A 20,989-nucleotide genomic window follows, 5' to 3' on the forward strand; every position below is an offset into this window, starting at 1 on the left:
GGTAAAAGATGCTAAATTAATATATGCCTGGTGCATTATTCTGTCTATGGGAGTGGATCCACGTTAACTTTTTAATTGCAGCAAACTTTCCAAATTTAACCACAATATATCAGTTTGGCAGGTATTGTTTGGGCTTTCTGACATTCATTGTATTTCCAAGAAATGCAAGATCTTAAATAGGCTGAAGTTTAGCTTCAATGCAAAAATAGTTTTAATTTTAAAAAAGAGTCTTCTTCTTCTTACATTTTTGCCTAAGAATTTATGTGGTGTGAATAATGAATATATTAATTTATAGATCTATTTTTACATATATCTAGTGATCATTTGATTATACGGTTCAGAAATAAATGAATGATAGTGATGAAGAAACTATGAAGAAAACCAGTGTAGTGAACCTTGATAAGCTTTTATATGACTTCTCAGAGATAGAAAAGGTAAGTGAAGAACCTAAAAAATGTTGAGACTGCCATCTATAATTGTTGTCTGACATTTTCAAAATCTTTTTGAGAATTTTAAGCTGTATCAGCTCCTTAAATTATATCAGCTTACTGTTATGCCTTGTAACACCAACTTCATTTGGAAAGGTGTTTGTATTGACTGTATCCTGGAGACACAGGAAATCTGAGAAGCCTTTGTTTCTGTGCTACAATTTTAGTCATCCAGAGGCCAAATTGGCTTTCTCAGGAGGACTGTGGAAGATGGTGTTGAAGATAAACTGCATTACACTGCTTTCACAGAATCACAGAATCCTTATGGACCACCTAGTGCCAACCCCCTGCCCCGCTGTAGGAAGGGACACCTCTCACTAGACCAGGTGGTCTTTCAGAAGTTGTTCCTTGTTCTACAAAAATGTCATTGCCTTATCAGGAGCACAAATTCCTACATTTCATATGCACTGAGCTTCCTTTATCTTATGTGTATGTAATTTCTTAAAAAATTGACCCTCTGAGGAAAATCTTTTTAGACTGATGTTGATCAGCTTTCTGCTGATTTCCTGGTCAGCAAATCCATACTAGAGGTAGTATAAAAGGAGCACCTGAAATAAATTTAGCATTTCTCTTGGAATAAACTTATTATGCCAGTTCCTATTCCCACATACTGTTCAAATTGTTGCTCTGCAAAAGTGTTGACAGCCTTTTATGCAAAGCAGTAGAAAGAACCTTGCAGAGGATTGATCCAGACTCTGGGCTACAAGACTGGAGGAAAATGGTTTATAACTCATGATTAAGTTAGCATTCTTAGTTTTGCAGGGTAAACTTGGAACAGCAAAGGATCTCCAGTCTTGTTATCATTCTTCACTATAAAGGAATATACTGAATGGGAAAATATTACAGGCTTGGACTGCAGTATTGTTGAATTGTTAAATTTTTTAATTCACTTAAAACTCAAAACTTTAAGCATGTTAATATAATGTTAGTCCTTCTCCAATTTTCTAGAAAATATCAGAAATAAATGATGCAAATAACCTACTGATTCATCAGCTGGAAAAATGTAACAGATTGCTAACATTAAGCCAATCAAAGGAGGAATCAGTAAAAGAGGGTAAGTTATTTTATTAGAAAGGTATGATTTTTGCATGTATTCAAGAAGTTCTGAGAGATAATTTCCATTATTTTCAGCCACAAAAAATAACATAACAAGGATCTAAGATGCTGTGTGAAAAGCAGTAATGCCTAATCTTGAATAATGTAATTAAATCCATCTCATAGTAAATATTAATATTCATATTAATTTTATGAGGATTCAAACTGTTCAGTGGATGTTAATAAAACATCATTTATCATTTATAGGTGGGAATTGTAAGGCTATAATCATAATTAAAGAGTTGTGAAACAAAGGAGGAATTACAGGGAAAACTATAAAATTAAGATTAGTTTTATTCTAGAACTGTTTTCAGATGAGTATTTGAAATGAGAAACGATATCTAATGTAAGCACAGATTTGTGGTTGCTTATTCTTCTGTAGTTTGTAAAGTAGCTGCAAGGTGCATCTCTTGTAGGACTTTCATCTCTGGGAAGTCACCCTGCTAAAAGTTTGGAAGCAAGGTAGGAATAAACTTAGTTTCACACAGGAGGGAGATTGCCAGTTGGGTTTTATTTCAGTCTTCACTGGGACTTGGATAATTTGGCATAATCAGGAACTAAGTGTTGCAATTGAGCTTTTGAGTAAATGAAGTTTGCTTATGATGATAATCTCTTCAGATATACCAAAAACTCATAGTACAAGATGACAGGGGAGATGGAGACCAGTGGCAGTGCAAATGGGAGGCATTTTGTATAAATAATAGTCGATGTTGGTTGTCTGCTTTTCAGGAAAGAGATCTTGGTGTCCTCTAAACAGTTCTCTTAAAATATTTGCGTTCTCTTAAAATATCAGTAGACAAAGAAGCAAACACAGTGTAGGCATGATGATGAAAGAAAAAGAGAAATAAGCATTGTGACTCTGTAAGGTCTGTGATTTTTATGTCATGTTTTGGTCAATCTCAAATAGACAATAGCAGAACTAGCACAGGTAACAGAGAAGGAGGCAAGGCTTGGTATTGCCAGGAAGGAGAAAGGTACAAGGAATCAGGAACTACTCCTGTAACAGACACCATGGATGTAGGGGCATAACCATGCAAGGCTCACTCCTGCTCTGCCCAGGCAGGGCTGGCCCAGAGAGGACTGCCGTGGTCAGCCAAAAGTCTACATTACCAAACAAGTATGTACGGATGAGAGTGACTCAGGAGGCTGAGTCAGAATGGAGTTCAGAAATGGTAACAAAGGCCAGACATGGCCCAAGGATCTCTGCTTAGTACCAAGTGAGGAGGCAGGTCTGATATCAAGCCAGGAAATCACTCCCTAGGTCATGACCAGGGTCTAAGTGTGTGGCTGTCACAACTGCAGCATAGGCCAAGGGCAAAAGCCTCTCTTTACAAGCAGCTCCCATGGGAAGAAGGGATGGCTATTTCTGACTCTGCTGCCAGCCTTTTTTTAAATGTCACCATCTATACTGTTTCTAAGATGGCCTTGTGCCCAGCCAAACACCCAGAAGGTGCATGGGGGAAAATGCACCTGGGACTTTCACAGGTTTGGTCACAATTTTAGGATATCTGAGGGAGGACTTCAGTTGGTTGGGAATATTTCAGCCAAGACAGAGAATAGAGCTGATATGACTCATAGCTGTAAAATTCTGAATGGCACAGAGAAAGTGATTACAGAATAGAATATTCATTTTCTAATGTAATAAAAAAACTAGATGGAAATAAAACATGTATATTGATTTAAAGCTAACAAAAGGAGGAACTTTTCCACACATTACAAAATAAAGTTAAATCAGTCCCACAGAAGCCTGTGCATAATAGAAATATACATTAATTAAAAAATAATGGAAAATAATAATGGAAAACGACAAACTTTTTAAACACAAAGATAGTATCTCTCATTGTCCCCCTTCACTCTGTGTTTAGGAAGTTGAGAGGATGTACTAATGATAGCTTTTATCTAGCTTTTTTTTAATTTTTCCTGAATTATCTCATAGTGTGTATTGTGAAGTGGCATAGTGAGCTGGATGGAACATTGGTTTGAGTCAGAAACACTTGTTTCTCTATTAGGCATGATGGTCAGACAGTGCAGGACAGTCACTCAGAAACAGAAGAGGCTTCTTTAGTGATGAAACCAGAAAGGAGTGGGTTTATACAAAACACTTTGTAAAAAAGGAAAGGAAAAGGTGAACAAAAAGAAGAAATAATTCTTACTATAGGACCTATGATATAAAAGATAGCAGAGAAAGTGAAAGAGACAACTCGGGAAACCAGAGCTGCTGGGATGACTGCAACAAGAGGAATGGACTGAAAACAGATCAAAGTCAGAAGAGAGATCTGAGCTTTGTAAACAGTATTGCCTCACTTTCATGAGATAGGAGAGAAATTATTTGGTTAGATAGTTATGCTGATATAACTGAAGAGAACAGTCTCTGGAGCTTCTTTCGAAACACTGGACGGAAAAAAAGAAGTGTGGGTGGCAGAAGTCCAAGTAGAAATGCCAGAGCAATCAGCCTGAAATATGAACTTATGTTTCAGCAACAGAGATGGTCAGGAAAAAACAAACCTCAACAATATTAAAGTAATAGGGATAGTGCAGATACAGACAGGAGGCAGAATTGCTGTAAGACAAGGATCCTGGTCAATGAGTAAGAGTAATTGCAGAGATACTAGTAACATTGACAAAAACAAGTGAAAAGCAGGAACTTGGTACAGTGTGAGATATTCAAGAGGTGCTTCTGAAAGCTATTTGATGATAATGAAGTAAAATATGGGTAAGAGGCCAAAGGGATAGAATGTATTTAGAAATAGAGACAATTATCATGGCTGCTCTGTTAGGTTAAGTTCAGAAAGGTTGTGGAGTCTCCCCTGCTGGACCTATTCAAGAACCATCTGGGCGCAATCCTGTGCCGTGTGCTCTTGGGTGGCCCTGCCTGAGCAGAGAGGTTGGGCCAGATCACCCAGTAAGGGCCCTTTCTGTGGTTCTGTACTTAACAGTAAGGAAAACTATTAGATTAATGCTCTTACCAATAAGGCAAACCCTTCAAATATCAGGGCATGAAATGCTGGTAAGTTTATAGTTTTGAACTGTATTCATTACTAGGTGCTCATAAAGCAGAGTTTCAAAAAAATGGCTTAGACAGAAAATTGACATAAACTGGGCAGAGACTGTCACAGGAACCTTCAGGTAAACAGTTAACATGTTAGTGGAAATGAGCAGAGCCTGTGAATAGTGGTAGTGACATTAGGAGTACTTCAAAAGGATATGAAAGGCTGATGTAGTGATTATAAATTAGTAAGTCTACAACATTTCTAAACCTTTTTTTTTTCTTTTTGCAATTGATAGTCTTTGCATCTTTATTAAATTGACCTTCACACTGACCTTTCAAAAGAGGTAATAGCATATGTGGTATTCAGAGTCAGAGTACTAAAACTTTTCCATCTAATAGTTAAATTCTTTATAAAAACCTTTTGGAAGGGCAAAGCATTGTGGGATTAAAAGAGAACACCAAATCACCTTTAATATTGATGGGGTTATAGAGGGGTCCTCTGCAGCACTGGAGAGGCACCAGGGACCAAATGCAGCATTGATACTTTCAGTCTTTAATGTGGGAATAGTTATCTGGACAGTCTGTAGTCATGAAAATGGCATTTATAGAATGATATTGCCAATTATGGCTTGGAAAAAAATATTTTTCCCAACCTTATGTCCCAAGCTATTTCCCAGAACCCAGCTCAGCCACAGCTCCTGAAGTATCTTTCAAAGAGTTGGTCCAAAAGCAAGAGAAGTTGCTTACAGCAGAGGAGCAGGAAGAAAGATGCTGTGGAAGTACAGGCTGTTGTTCCACCTACCCTGAAGGGGTTGTGGCTACTAGTGGTAGTCGGATGAGGAAGTGGAATTTTATCCTGGCTGAAGAACTCTTTGTTTTCAGAAACAACAACAACAACAAAAATAGTATTTCACACCCCAGGAAATCTCCAACAAGTGAGAACCTGAGGAGTCCTTGACATCCTTATCAAAAGTCTTTCCTAGAACGGTTTAAGGTAAAAGAAGATCAGAAATTCTGAAAAAAAAAAAAAAAAAAAAAAAATATTAAGAATGAAAACATCTAAAAATCAAGGGAGAGGACAGTGAAACACTTATACCCAAGATAAGGTGGAAAAAGAAAAGCAGCTTGGCCTGTGTATACACTCTCTGAAAGGTCATAAATTAACTTCATTTTCTCTTGATATGTTCTTTGCTAAACAAAGATGAGATTCAAAAAAACTATTTTTGTTTTGTGCACATCATTGCAAATCCATTTTAGACAGATACAAGTCTGACATCTTTGTTTTCTACTCCTAAACTTTTTCTGTGATGGCTAAATAGATTCTTGTGATGCTACAGTTCTGAATAAAATTCTAATGTCGTTTGCTAAAACAAAGCAATCACATTTTTTCCTGTGAAACACTTAAGGAGGTTCTACTTAGCATCTTCAGGGTTGTGTGTTTGTTTTTTTAGCATTTCTATGGTGTTAAAGGAAAAAGTGGTTGATATAATTGCCCTATAAAATAATCAATTATAAATGCAGATGAACACTTCTGCTGTTCAGTCTTTCTGCATGTAGGCACTATACCTTACAGGGAATGAGCTACACAGGATCCATAGCAGATGCTATGACAGTGATCCACAAGGCTGCAAACATTAAGAAAAATTCTGCTTTTTTCCTTAATGTAGGCAAGCAAAACTTGTGGGTTCCCAGGAATTTTTTTCCAGTCGCAACTTCAAGTACAGTCTTGGAACTGTGCAAAAGAGTGGCTTGCACTTAAACAGTTGTGATTCTTTTTAAAGACTAGCTGCTGCTCTAGTGTTGACTCAGATGTCTTTCCAAATTGTGCATGAATTACAAGCATCTGAGTTATTTTCCATACATTTTCAAATGGGAGGAAATTTGTAGTAGAAATAGTTGGTACAGACGGGCATGCTGATCCCGTCATTCCGACTTTGAATAGGATTTTTCCACAGTTGCTTTTGATCTGGCACAGGAACTGATGGGCAGGTAATGTTTCTGTGCTGCTCGTGCTCCCTCTACTGTTGTTTTTGGAAGCACGGAACGGGAAAAAGTATCTGGCTAACGTACTCGGCTGCAAGAAAAGCAGGCTTGATGGAAGATCAGGCTGAGAGTCAAAAAGACTGAGCAGAAAACTGAACCTGTTAACTGGGATCTTAGTTCATCGTCCTCACTCCATTATTTTAATGTAGTCTTCAGTGATATGATAGATAGTTTTCAAAAGGGCTTTAGTTTGATGAGATGAGTAACTGTTATTTCGCAAACTTTTATGTGTTGTGGAAATTAAAAGCCGTTTAAGAAATGCAGTGGTATTCAGGAAAGAGAAAGAGAAGTTTTAAAAGTAAACAACCTCAGTTGTAGAGCCTCCACTGTTCTCAGTCTTTGACAGTTTTGTGACTCTACTGATAAACTTACAATGAACAAAAGGGGTAAAAGTCATATTAATGAAAACCAAATCCTATATTACAGGAAGTACACATGGTGTTTGAATATTAAAAATACAGTTTTAAAAATAAAATTATGAAATACAACTGATGTATGTAAACTGATAAAAGCTTGCATCTATTTTTATTTATTTTCCTTTATTCTGTTGTATAAAATGAGATAATGGAGCCATAGCACATATTCTGAATCTCTCAAAGCTTATGTTGAGCCATAGGATGAATGTCACATGCATCAAAAAAGGGGTAAAAAATGGGTGAGAGGCTGCAATGGGTGGATTCTTTTGGTCTTGTTAAAAAGAAAATTGGCAAAGATATATTATCAGGAAAGTAAGTATCAGTTTCATCAAATATATCAAATTGCTGGAAGGCTGATATGGAAAACTTATAGTATTGCCCAGAAAACAAAAAGATATTTGATTTTGGACTAGAAACAAACATGTAATACTTTTATGAAATTTTTGTATTTCTTCATAAAACTGATTTTAATCAAGCATCAAACTAAAAGCTAAAATTAAGCAGTAAGCACCTACTAATAATCACAGTAATTTCTACAGTCAGTAAAAAGACTTAGAGTAACATTTAACCAAAATTATCATAAAATATTTGATAAAATTTTGTAAACAAAATGTAAATTTGTGAAGACACTATTAAAAAGTGCTGGATTTTTAATTTCTTTCAGAATGCAGTGCTCTACAGAATGTGATAAAGGGTCTAACACAAACCATTGAAAACCAGTGTAACGTGAAAGGTAAAGGCAAAAAATTCTATTTTACTTGGGTGCTGTACTGTAATTTCGAATGAGCAGGCATTTAATTTTTTCATTTATATTTACTAATTTATTTCAGACACAGGAATTTACTGGTAAGCAAAGAGAAACAAAAAAAGTTATCTAAAATCAATCTTGTGCAATAATAAATGTCTACTGTCATAGTTTACTTAGTAACTGCCTCCAGGAGGTTATTTTAATCAATAGTTGGGCTTTCAATTCGTTGTAGCGTAACACAGGCAATTTTACAAAAGGTGAGAAAGTATCATTCAGCTATTGGATTGTAGACTATTCAAGTGTCTATGCACAGTTTTTATCACTTTGTTAAACCAGAGTGTCTTAATCCTTAGTATATAATGTTATTAAATGTTATTGCTGTTATCTACATATACTTGACAACTACTAATTTTTACTTGAAAAATATAAATATTTGCTATATCTTTTTACTATAGCTCAGCAGTACACCATGAAGTTAATTTTATAATTAATTATTATAAATTATATGCATTCAAGGCATATTTGCATATATATTAATAAATCTCTAACATTTTAAGTATATTGATATTTTTAATACTCAAACTGATATTAATAATAAAAAACCCTATTTTCTTTAAATTCTGTGTTTGCATACTGTTTTCTGGTTTTTGGGAAACAGGTACTTAAGAACTTGCATATTCCAATTTGAAACTGTTGTAGCTACGATAATAGTCTTTTATTTTCTGAGTCAAAGAACTTTGCATCTAGATTTTTTGAATGCATCATTTATCAGAAGACTAAAGAAAGTTCTAAGTAGTAATACCAGGTAAATATTATGATTAAACTTAAACTATGATTTTTCTTGTTAAAAAATGGAAACAGACAGTATATAGTTCTGTAATGATGACTATACTGTCTAAAAAAAAGTTTCTCAAAGTTCAGCCAAGTCAAAAATTGCAAGTAATTTCCTTTTTCCTCTTTCATGCTAAAAAAATTGTCAAAATGTACTTTTTAGTGTACCAATAATTTTTTGTTTATGTAGATGAAAATGATAGACTGAAGGGAACCATTCACATCTTGGAAGATAAATTAAAGACTTGTGAAGAGGTATGTCACAAATTATCATTCTTTAGGTAAAGGAATAATACTGCATCTTTATTGTGCTGTATATCTTTTTGTTTAGGATTTGATATTGATACTCTTATTGGTGCTCTTCTGTTAATGTTTTTCATGTGTAAAAAGAGAAGGGTTGTTCTCATGACAGTATCCATGTAAGAAGGTGTTAGAAGAACTAAGAGGTTATAAAACTCATTGGTGCTGAGAACTTTGGCTCAATCTAAGATGCACTTGGGGTTTTTTTAGCTGTGTTTAGCTTTAAATTCAACTTCACTTTCATTATTCTAATCCCTTGCACTAAAGTAATTTTTTATTTGGAAATAGGGTTTTCACATTGAAGATGTCTGGTTGTGCTGCCAGAGGTTCAGGAGCAGTCTTAATTTTGTCCAGTTTATTCAGGAATAAATACTACAAAGATAATAGGTCTCTATTTCTTATCTGTACCTCATAATAAATTCCATCTCTGTACTTTGTATCTATGGCACTCATTTTTGCAAAGGAGGTAAAACCAGCAGCACTAGTCATAGTTCTCTGTTTTCATAGTTCTCTGTGTGGAGAGTGCAGATCTGTTATCTATTTAGGATCAGGAATCTCACTGATGATATCCTTTGCCTGTGTTTGTGCTATTAGTTAAACTTAAATATTAGCACCAGTAGAGCTACTATCTTGACTTTTCAAGTAAAAAGTGAGTAATGTCTTCTGAAGGATTTATATATATTATAAATACATATGATCAATTATTGAATAATTCATTATATTGATATTATAATTTATTTATAAATTATTATTCTACTCATTAAACACGTGTGAGCACGGTGGGACTTCCTGGTGTCATTCTGAAGGTGCCTGACTATGTCCCTACGTACTGATCCCCAGTGACTGCCTCGGTGAGTGCCCCCAGGCATTGCTCTGGTGAGTGGCCACCTTTTCAGAAGGCTGCAACAAGAGAGCTTTGGAGACACCACCTTGACAGTGGCAGCTACAGACAATTCCTTGAAAATTCTGGAGTAGTTATTGCAGTAAATTTATAACTGGCATCTTCAAACTTTGAACATCAGTGCCAGCAGTGTTACTGCTGCTGGTATCACTGATGTGTCTACTGCTGCCAACATGAAGTTGTGGAATCCTTCGTATAAGCAATACTAACAAAATTCACACTTGAATCATGCAATCCTTGAGTCAAAAATCCACAAAGGTGAAACTGTAGTCCCTTAACTAACTGAATCATTGTGTCAGATCCTGTTCTCAGGAAAGGACTATTACCTCTCCATTTGCCTGTTCTCCTAAGAAGTACAGTGTCTAATTTTACATTAACAGATAATTGTAGTACAATGAAACCTGCTATATTTTTTCATCTGTGGACTTCAGCCAGACTGTGTAAGAAGTAAGTGGGCATTTAAATTTACAAGACTGAGGATAAAACAAGTACTGAATTAATGAGTACTGTGTATTTTTACATGATGGTTGTGCTTTGCAGAAGGCTAAGAGCACAGAAACTGCAAGATCTTTATAAAACACTTTACATTCACAGGAGTATAAAGATCAAATTGAGAAACTCATGACAGAAATTAAAAACAAAGAGGAAGACCACAAATTAGAAATAACACAGTTGAATTGTGATACAAGGAAAAAATGTAAGTTCTCTGAAGACTGAATGCTTTAGCAATGTCACCTGTAGGTGCTACGTTTTGTCTAGGATAAATATGAATTCCACTTCTTAGTGGAAACACGTGAACACTAGAAGTGGTTAGTGTTTAATGGAATTTTATCTTTGCTGAAGAGAGCAGAGAGTGGTAATGAAGCAATAATACAACAACACGGAATGAGCAGAAATTCCCAGATAGTTAGAACAAATGCTGGGAATGTGAGCATAAAAATCAGAAGGAATGAAATTTTCAGTTAAGTATCAACTGGAACTTTACTTTGAACTGTAAGCTAGATTGCTGTTCAAATCTATCTGTGTTCAGGAGAGCAGAACATTATTTTCACAAATAAGTAATACTTCAATGAGGAAAAAACTGATTTCTATGTTCATTTGCTTCATTAGAGATATAGCCTTAAAAAGTAGGGTTTTTTTGGTTGCCCATGTAGGTGAAAACAAGGAAAGTTTTTGTAAATTATGTGCCTTTTTTAAAAAGACACCATCTTACTGGTGACTTTTTAAAAGGACAGTGTGGTTTTCATATAGTTTCAGTATGGTTTTTGCTTAAATTGTTCTCCAGTGAAATGTTGACCTGATGTTCAAGAAAGTTTTAATATTTGGAATATGATGTTAATTTTTCATCTATATAATTTCATATATTATAATAATAATTTTGGTGTTACTGTGTTGCTAGTTGAAGTAAAAGAAATGGAGTATAGAGAAGAGAGAGAGAAAAAAGAACTGGAAATATTAGAGCTAACTAGACAGCTGAAAATTCAAAATGAAGAGAAGCAGAATGAAATAATTAAACTGCAGATAGAGGTATGCATTACAAAGTTGACTTAAAGATGAACTGGGCATTGGGTTTCAAAGACTGTGTAGTGAAAAAATATTAATTAGTACTTAACAAAGTAATATGATGGAATCTAGAAAACTTAATTATTTATTGTCTTTATGCGGATCAGTGTCAGGTGCTCCCTTCCACAATGGTAACTGACTTGTGCTCAGGAGTCAAGTTCCACCTACTGTATAGGGAGACTGAAGGTTGCTGTCTTCTTGTTCCAAATTAAATTACTTAGAAACAGTTTTTGATTTTGAGCTATTAAAAAATTCATCAATGTTTTCTGCTTAACTTTTTTTAAATTTCCAACCAAATGGTGAGTACATATATATTTTTAAATAAAATTCCAATAAAAATTTCTAGTCCTGAAGAGATTTAAGACAGAGCATTCAGCATGTATTTCATTGCTCATGTTTTAAAACACTCTCATTACAGAAGGAATTAAGGAAATACTTCAAACCTTTCACACATCAAAAAAGAAATAAAATGTGGAAGTGTTCAGGCTGACTTATCCTTGGACCATAAGAGAAGAGTGATGGTTCTGAAGGATTTTAGTACCTTCTGTATTTTCTGCTCCTGTAGATATGTGGCTGAGAAGCCTTCAATTTAATTATTTTTTTCAGAAGGATCTTTTTATCTACATGGTTTTAGTTAATCATATTTGTAGTACTTTTGCAAAACTTTGAGGCTTTTTTTTTTTTAAGAAATACAGCTTGTAACTGCATTCTTTTAAAAATAAACATAAGTAGCCTTGCTTTTCTAGACTTAGTAGAAAGGCTTACTGCTACTACTCTCTGGTAAAAAAATGCAACTAATAAAAAGTGAAAATTACACTTGACATATTTAATACAAGTTTTTCCAACCCCCCGTTCATTCTCACCTTTTGTCTTTGCCTGATTCTTTCAGTTCAATGCTAAATTGGCAAGAGCTCAGGATAAAACCACCAAGTCTTTTTCAGAGGCTTCAGTCTTACCACAAAGTATCTATCGAAGGGTAGGTGCTTTCATAGTGTGTAGCACACAGATGCTGTTTCAGGGTGTTTGAAGCGGGAGTTCTCTGGGGTTTCTCTCCGTGTGTTCTGCCCCACACATCCCTCCCGCCTCTACACAACTCAATTCATAGAATCATAGAATAATTTAAGATAAAAAAGGTTTTTAAGATGAACTCCCAACTGTCATGGCTCTTTACATACTGATACTACTGTGGGCAAGCAATGAAAAGCAACATGTGAGGTGTTTTACTACAGAATTGTTAACCTGGAAAATGAAACTAGAACTGACATCAGTGACACTGATATAATACTCTGCATATGTTTTTTGGTTTTGGGGTTTTTTTTGTTTTGTTTTTTGTTTTGTTGTTGTTGTTGTTTTGGTTTTGGTTTTGTTTTTTTCAGGCTTAAGACTTTGGGATGGCAGAAAAACAGGATTCTGGGGAAATAGTTTTTTGTGATTTTGTGAATACAAAGTACCAAGGAAAATATTCTTATTAGAATATATCTTACTTGCAGTAGTAAAATGTATTGTTACATAATTTTATGTGATGTTTAAGAATGAACCCTTTGCCTGCAATTTTACAGAAGCTGCAGCATCTCCAGGAAGAGAAAAACAAGGAAATTGAAATTCTCCGAAACACGATAAGAGACTTGGAGCAACGTCTTAATAAAGGCCAAGACCTGCCCTTCAAACGGAGGAGATTCTGAGTAAATGACTTGAAGTATTTCAGTGTTTCAAATTCTGCATCTCAAAATAAAAACAAGATATGAAGAAAGTATGTTTTATTGAAAACACTCTTGTCAAACATTCCAAAGGCGTGCATTCTGTGTACATTCAAAGCTACTCTCTTGCTAATCAGCAGTCACAATAAAAAGATTCAGGTTTGTAGGAGTAGTAATTTCCCTATTAAACCATCATTAATTATGGTGTATGCTTTCATAGCAGTTTTCTTTTCATGAATATTCTCTTCTTCATCCAGGAATCCTTCAAACAACTGGATTTACTTCCATCCAGTTAATCAAACATTAGGAATGCTAGGCTATAGAGAAAGAAGTTATACAAGTTTAAGTGGTATATTATGTTAATTGATGCAGATTGCTAATTGATACAGACTTACCCAATTCAGCACTGTTATAAACAAAGATCAACATTACACCAAGATTAAACTTGTTTCATCCCACCCTCTTTTTGATTCTGACTCTTGGTTGTTGACACTACTTCTCATTTCAGGATGATCTAATTGATTTAGTAGGATTTTACGTGCTGTAGCAGTATGTATTAATGGACCCTCTTACTGTACCTAAGAGCCACAAAGCTCTTAGCTTTGTTAAGAAAGCTTTGTCAAAGTTAAGTATATCTATCTGTTACTTAAAAATAAAGCAGTTACTGTCTGTATATTGCATTTTTTATGTGGAATTATTCTGTCACATTGCTTAGGAGTAAGTTGTGCTTGTACATGATTTGTATCCCCAGGTTAGAAAAAAAAAACAACAACTCAACTTTCACATCTATTGTCTTCTTAATAAAAAATGATTAAAATATCTCTCTTGGTTATCTTCTGTTCTTGATTGCAAAACATCAGACAGGAGCCCCTAGGTCATAGTTTATGCTCCTGTCCTCACAAATGCAAGCAAAAACATGTTAGAAGAGAAACAAGAAAGACAAATTAATCAAGAATGGAGACACCTTCCCTGCGGAACTGAAAAACAAACTAGGGGTCAACCAAATTCCTTTAAATCAGGAAGATTTCACTGATGGACTTTGACAGATATTCAGTGTCATTCTAAGAGCGCTGCTCTAAAATACACTTCTTTGCAATATACCCATACCTGTCAGCATAATTTTTAATTTGGGGCAATAAAAACAGATAATCTGTTCATTTTTCTGCTCTGGTCTACATTAACTGAGCTAGCATGACTCCCTTGTTTCTGGAAGGTGCTTAGTTTGTTTTTCAGGATCAGTTTCTTGCCTTTTCCTGTCACTGTCAGGTGTCACTAGTTTCACTTGCTCCTGCTGGTGATGAATGTCAGGCAGCAGAGAGCAGACGGCACTGACAAGACTCAGTGACGTCCTCTGCTGCCAGCTGCCCGTGTCACCTGCAAGAGTTTGGTAGTGCTCCGCGACACTGTCAGGTGACAGAATTCCCTAGCTCTTCAAACAGAAGGTGTCTACAATGACAGGATCAGCTGCTAGAGGCAGAGTCTGATCCTGTCTGCCAATTTCAAGTTAACTGGTTTTTGCAGCTGTTTTTCCCTTTCTTTCGTAGTTTTTTATCTTGTGGAATTTCCACAATTTCTCCTGGAGGGGCAGTGTCTACGTGCTCCTGACTACCTATCTGATCGTGTCTGTGGCGGCCAAAGAGCCTGTGGCGCCAGCCGCTGGGAGGAGGATGTCTCTCGGTTTCGGCAGCAGCCTGGTGGGCCTCGTGTTTGGGATCACGGCTGCCCTTCTGATGGTGGTGGTGGTGGTGGTGGCGGCGGTGGTGGTGTCCATGTCTGTGCGGGTGGGGATGGGAATGCTGCTCTGTCGGCTTGGATTCTATCTCTGACAGCTCTTCAACTGCTTTTTTAGTGATGTTTTCACATACACCATCAGTATCAGGTTCCTGCAAAACAGATGCTTGCATTGAATACAGGGCACTGTATTCAATTAAAGTAGAGGTAAAGTATTAACTGACTTTTTTTGCAGAGCATAAAAGGCACTTTTAAGTTATTTGTGCTATTCTGCTGAACATATGAACATATCAAATATAGCCTTGTGCTGTCACACCACTGTCAACTAGACAGGGCTTTCTAGCAATTATCATTCCAGTAATTGCTAATAACAAGTATTCTTATCCTAGATATTACATCTGACCTGTCTGTGGTCTACATTTAGCCAGAATGTTGCCCAGTGGGATCAAAAAGTATTATTTTGTTGAACTTCCATGAAGTATGTACATTTCTCGATAATCCTTAAAAATATTTCTGGTCTTGAATTATTCATTAAAGAAAGCTACTATTCTTTTATAATTTGTCACCTTGTATTATCACTTTTTAAAAATAACTCCTATAGACTGTATTTAAATGCAAACTACAATGAACAGTAATGCAAGCCAGCTTGAGTTTGATTCCTGGCTTTTAAAAAAAATACATACTTACCTATCCCACAAAATTAGAGTAGCTAATTGCTCACTACCTCTATAGCTCTACAAAGAGAATTATTCTCCAAGATTTCATTTACACTTCTGACAATTACTTGCATTTCTATCAAGGACAGGAATTCAGATAATCAATCAATTAGAAATCAGATCTAATTTGCTTAGAAAAATGTTTAAAAGCTATCTGTCAAGATGCATGAAATGTGTAAATTTGAAATAGTATATTTTTGGATTTATTACACTTAAATAATTTTTAAAGTACCAATCAAATCCACTTTTCTCTTATACACGGAATAAGACAAGAAAATACCATGTAAGAGCAGTTTCCACACTTGTTTTCGCAGTATGCAATCTTAATGGATTCTTCCACATACTGGAAATGCAGGAAGGAGTAGGGCATACCCAGATGATACACAAGACGGCCGCATCTAAGGAGAGAAAGAACTCCGTGGTTACAAATACCTACAACTAAATCTCTCTTCTTATGGTATCTCACTTTACTTGAATCAAACCACGCACACTGTACAGCTCCACAGGGAGTGGTTTTGTTCCACTTCACAGGAAAATCCTTACAAATGCTTGCCTGCTCACCTGCACTGGCCAGGATGTGAAGCATGATTGGTTGATGTGGTAGCTGCACTGCCAGAAGCCTGTCCTTTAGTGGCACTTGAGACTGAGAGAGGTGCACTTGTTACAGACCCATTGGGATAATGAGAAGGGCTCTTTGCAGAGTGGTTGCTGCATTACCCTGTGTTTTTTAGGCAACCTGACAGGTATTTTGACTGGGATGGGCACTGCGGTGCACCTGCACTACGGATTTAATGTGAATGGGGGGATTGTTATGGTGCCTGCTTGCCCCATGTCTGCACTTGAGGGTTCTGATATGCACTTGACTGCACAACTGATCTGCTCAAAGGAGCTGGAGAAAATGCAGAACCTGTACACAAGGGCAGCTCGTTCACTGCCAACACACAGTCCCCTGGCCCTAGCTCCCCACGTGTGGACTGCACGTTTAGGACCAGCAGCAAGCAAAGCTTTCATGGCTAAGGCACAGCAAGAACACAGACTCCTGTTGATGGATCACAGCCTGGCTAGTGCTAAGCCAATTCATAATGTACACATACCCTGCGTGTCAACAGCACAGAACTGGTCAACCTTTCAAATGCTCTGGGCAAGGTGTCTGGGCCCCCTCCCAGACGAAAGGCAGCACTGTTCTTTTTGTCTGTTGTATGACATCAGCCTTCCTTACTTGGGCATATTTGCTGCTGTAACATTCAAGATCGTTCATTCCACTGCTAGTTTCATCCCACAAACCTAATGTAGCTAATTTGTTTAAATTCATCACATTACAGAAAAATAATAACTTTCTAACTCTGTATTAAGCTTATGTATGGTTTCATATGAACTTGGAATGTTCATTACAGTAATATAAAGTAACAAGGATAGACATGTTTCAAGTGTAGGATTTTTCAAGTCACTGCCATCATATCAAAATGGAAAAATTGGGATTTCAACTACAGTTCCTAGTGATGCTGCCAAAATATACTTGTGACAGAAACCTATACCAAAAAGCAATTTTCTTCTGAAGTTTTAAGTTTTACCTAAAGACTAATTTTCCTTATGTCTACATGGCATTTTCAATAACTCTCATCAAAAAGTTTCCATGAGATAAAAGATTCTGCTTTGATATGCATGGATGTAATGAAGTTATCTGAAAATAAAAACACCACAAAACCATGAACATGTTACCAAATTTTACACTCACTTTTGTCCATTTAAATCAGCGGTAATTATAAAGAAAAAAAAATTCTTCCAAAATTATTATGCAAAAGCAGATTTTGCTCTTGTAACTTTGTTTTTCCAGTAAATGCTAGCACTTTATGTAGTACAGCTTAGAAGCTGAGCATGATGATTTTTTTGTTACTTTCATATCAATGTAATAATACAGAGATTTGCAAATCATAACACAAAATATATGCAAATATTTTTCCATGTTTGTCTGTAAGCACACACCTGTCATAGATAAGAAAGTCATCCTTGTTTCCATTTAAAGTAGTCCAGACATCCTCTTGCTGCTCATCTTGCTGGTAGACAGTAATGTAGTCTGAAACACGTTCTTTTAGCAGGTGAAATTCCCTCCGGGATTGAGCTCCCTGATGGTTGACAATCACATACGAGATGTTGACCAATCCTTCATTCTCTAACTTTACTCGCAGGTCCTCCAAACTAGTGGGAGTGTAGAGAAGCAAGACCATAAATCGTTACAGAATCATGATATTTGACACAAAAGTTAATATGCTCCATCTTGCTTTTATCACAGATGCATGATGTGGAGTTTCTTCCCTTTCATTTGTATTTTTCCTATGGAATTGCTCTAGAAAACTTTTAGTTTTCAGTTATGGGAAACAGTCTAGAATGTGAAAGATTTTTAAATTTTTTTTTTAAATTAATAACCAAATCAAATTACTTTGAAAGCCAAACATGAAGCCCACTTTTAACTTTGATGGAGCCACAGATTTAGCACTATGTTTTTAAACCAAATTTTTAATAACCTTGCAAAGCCTATCATGATATGTAAATTGTGCAGCCTAGAGGAGCAAACTAAGATGTTCTCACTGTGACTAAAAATCCAAATCTGAAAATGGTACTATGAATTTTTAAGCCAAAATAATTTCACAAATCCTAAATGAATCAAAGATAAAAGCTTTATGCAATTCCTGTTTGGCTCAGCTTGAAATTATTTTATTATTATTGTTATTGTCATGATAGCCAATTATTTGCAAGGAGTAAGTTCTAGAAAATACAGCACCAACGTCCCAGGTCTTGGATGAAAACCTAACCTTCCTTGAATGCTTCATGTATTTTTTGACAGGACAGTATTTACCTTAACTTCTGGATTTTTAAAATATATGTGGTATCTCTGAGCACAGGCTAAAAAGCCACATGAAAAGCACATGTTTTGGTTTCTTTTTTTCCCCTGCAGATCTTACATAAGAAATCAGTGATCACTCATCTCTCTATTTCAGGTGAATCCAACCATGTTAAAGAATTGTGATACTTCTTGGCTTCACCATTTTTTGCTACATTAATCATCTGTTGCTGTTTCTGTCAGGTGTTCCTGTGGTTTGGGTTTCATTAATGTCAGGTTGATCATACTATTTATTATGCTGTAAATCTAATTTGGAGAAGACAATCTGCCAGTCAGGAGTAGGTCAAGAGATAAAGAGCCTTACCCACTGGCACAGAACCCTTCTGCTGATAGTGAGCCAGGTCACTGGGTCACACGTGCCAGCTGTGATGGTGGCATTTGGGCAGCTAGATTTCATGGAGTGCACCCGTGGCAGGGCACAGGCAGCATTCTCAGCTGGATAACACCAATGGGGACGAGATCCACGCTTACCTGGAAGCCTGCCGCAGGCACAACAATCAGCTGGCCTGGAGGAGAGCCACCACTGTCACCGAGCCTCTGGAGCTCCACATCGGGTCCTCCTCCCCGATGCGCCATTCCGGGGGCTCCTGGCAGTTCTGGGTCTCTGCCCCTCCTCCTGGGAGGAGACAGAGGGCCAGAACCAGCCCCAGACCTGCCCACATGGCTGGGCTTTACCTGAGAAGAGAGAAAAGAAATAATGTAAGGCCAATGCCTAAACAAAGTTCAGAATCTGAAATTCCCATAAGAAAACACAGCAGCATATTACCTCCATTCAGTAAAAAACAAACAAAACAAAACAAAAAACCCCAACAAAACAAAAACAACAACAAAATACCCACAAAACCAAAACAAAACAAAAAAACCAACCAAACAAAAAAAGCAAAAAAAAAACCCACACAAAAAACCCCAAAAAACCAAAAAAAACCCAACCAAACAAACAAACTCCTCTAAGAATAAATTTGACCTCTTTGTTTACTGCTCAGTTTCTTTGGTTTTTCAGTAGAGTTCCTCTATAATAGAGGTAGGTGTTTTTTCTTTGTGGTGCTTAAAGGTTTTTGTGATTTTTGGTTTTTTTTACTGTGTTTGAACAGCTACAAAGTAAACATTCAGAATAACTGGAATTTTATTTTAGTACTACTAATCTTTCTCTTTGTAATTTCTTTTTGACCATTTTTAACACTTCAGTGATTTTAAAGTGGCCTTGTTTCTTGTTTTTTGATATAAATTGTGGTAAGCCTGTTTATGTCAGGAAGAATCTGGACCCGTTCACTCCAGTTACAGAGTAATTCCACTGTCTTAAAAGTATACGCACCAACAGCGGATTTCAGTACACAGCAAGTACTACAGAACACAGCAGAAAATAACATAAAACACTTCAAAATTTTTACAAGTCAGTCTGGAGTATCTGGATTCCATTGAGAAAAAGCTATGAAGAAGTCAGGCACCAGAAACAATTTTGCAAAAACCAGAAATGAAAACTGAATTTCAGGACTCCTCAGATCTTATGAAATCTCATATCCATACTTAGTTCAGTTAATGTTTATGACAATCAAAGCTTGTAAGAAATTCTATAATTACCTTTTCATTTTATTCCACTAACATCTCAATTTTGGCTTAAACACACATTATCAAGAAATATTTAAAATTATAAGCATATAAAATTATGAAGCTGCTCCCTAACATGTCCTAGATTGTGGAATTGTACAATTTCACCACTTACATCAAAGTCTGACAATGACCATAAAACAGTTTGGAAACAATAAATTCTGATAAATAACACATGTTCTATCCACCTTGTTATAGCCTAAAAGATTAATAATAATTGACCTTTTGAAAAAGAGTGATTTGTGAAATCCAGCTGTCTCTGACAGTTCTTTCCTGACGTTCTAGGTAAAGTACTTTGAAGACTAAACTGTGGTCCAGTGTACACCAACACAGCCTTTTTCCATTCTTTCCACAAATCGGGAAAGCAGCCTGCCTTTATATCCCTTAAGAACACATGAGACTCTCGTGACATTTTGGTATCCTTCCTTGCCTTTCCAGCAGCCTTCTGCAGCACTGGCATGCAGCACCCAGCAACAGCTGTCCGCCCTGTGAGCTGCAGGAGAGCCATGGCATGCCTTATACTTCTCTTCATATTTCAACTTTCAACTTAGTTTCCAATGGAAATTTCCACAGTCAGCCTTTTCAGCCAAAGAAACAAGCAAACACTCTGCCAGATCTTAAGTCATGAAGCTCTTTCACAGCAAACCCAGCACACTTACCCTCTCCTCCTCCCCCTTCTTGGCAGCTCTGCCTGGCTCCGCTGCAGAAGGAAACTGTGTGGGGAAAAGGGCTGTGGTATTTATATGGCTCTTGTTTATCTCACTTTGCAGATACGGTTCAAAGTTCAGGGAGCTTTTTCTGAACGACTCTGCAAGCAAATGAAACCCCTTGAGCAAAAAGTACCCAAAATATTTCTCCATTAACTAATCCCAAGTGGAAACCATTTATTGTGCACAACAGTGAAGCATTTTTACTACCATGACTTCGGATATCTTGTAATGCAGTTTGTCCGTCACCCCAGTCAGCT

General features: G+C 36.4%; 2 protein-coding genes across 2 annotated transcripts; one reads left to right on the forward strand and one right to left on the reverse strand.

The window, feature by feature from the left end:
• The first annotated feature begins 347 nt into the window (after positions 1-347).
• On the forward strand, positions 348-13,861 carry CCDC152 (coiled-coil domain containing 152). The gene is made up of 8 exons (XM_039709784.1): positions 348-434; positions 1,437-1,542; positions 7,696-7,764; positions 8,801-8,865; positions 10,406-10,508; positions 11,211-11,338; positions 12,264-12,350; positions 12,934-13,861. The coding sequence occupies exons 1-8, from the start codon at positions 348-350 to the stop codon at positions 13,054-13,056; spliced, it is 768 nt and encodes a 255-aa protein (XP_039565718.1). The 3' UTR covers positions 13,057-13,861.
• On the reverse strand, positions 13,115-20,931 carry LOC120502398 (selenoprotein P). The gene is made up of 5 exons (XM_039709782.1): positions 20,682-20,931; positions 18,889-19,092; positions 17,502-17,714; positions 15,799-15,916; positions 13,115-14,954 (listed from the first exon to the last, which is right to left on the reverse strand). The coding sequence occupies exons 2-5, from the start codon at positions 19,077-19,079 to the stop codon at positions 14,289-14,291; spliced, it is 1,188 nt and encodes a 395-aa protein (XP_039565716.1). The 5' UTR covers positions 19,080-19,092; positions 20,682-20,931; the 3' UTR covers positions 13,115-14,288.
• Between the last annotated feature and the right edge of the window lie 58 nt (positions 20,932-20,989).

The sequence above is a fragment of the Passer montanus genome, unplaced genomic scaffold, assembly GCF_014805655.1.
Source record: "Passer montanus isolate IOZ18808 unplaced genomic scaffold, ASM1480565v1 scaffold22, whole genome shotgun sequence".
Classification (NCBI taxonomy): domain Eukaryota; kingdom Metazoa; phylum Chordata; class Aves; order Passeriformes; family Passeridae; genus Passer; species Passer montanus.

Excerpts from the sequence above, each read along its gene's own strand:
- CCDC152 (XM_039709784.1), top strand. The coding sequence starts at position 348 with ATGAATGATAGTGATGAAGAAACTATGAAGAAAACCAGTGTAGTGAAC. Across the intron at positions 8,866-10,405 it reads AATTAAAGACTTGTGAAGAG|GAGTATAAAGATCAAATTGA; the intron begins GTATGTCACAAA and ends TTACATTCACAG. Across the intron at positions 12,351-12,933 it reads CACAAAGTATCTATCGAAGG|AAGCTGCAGCATCTCCAGGA; the intron begins GTAGGTGCTTTC and ends GCAATTTTACAG.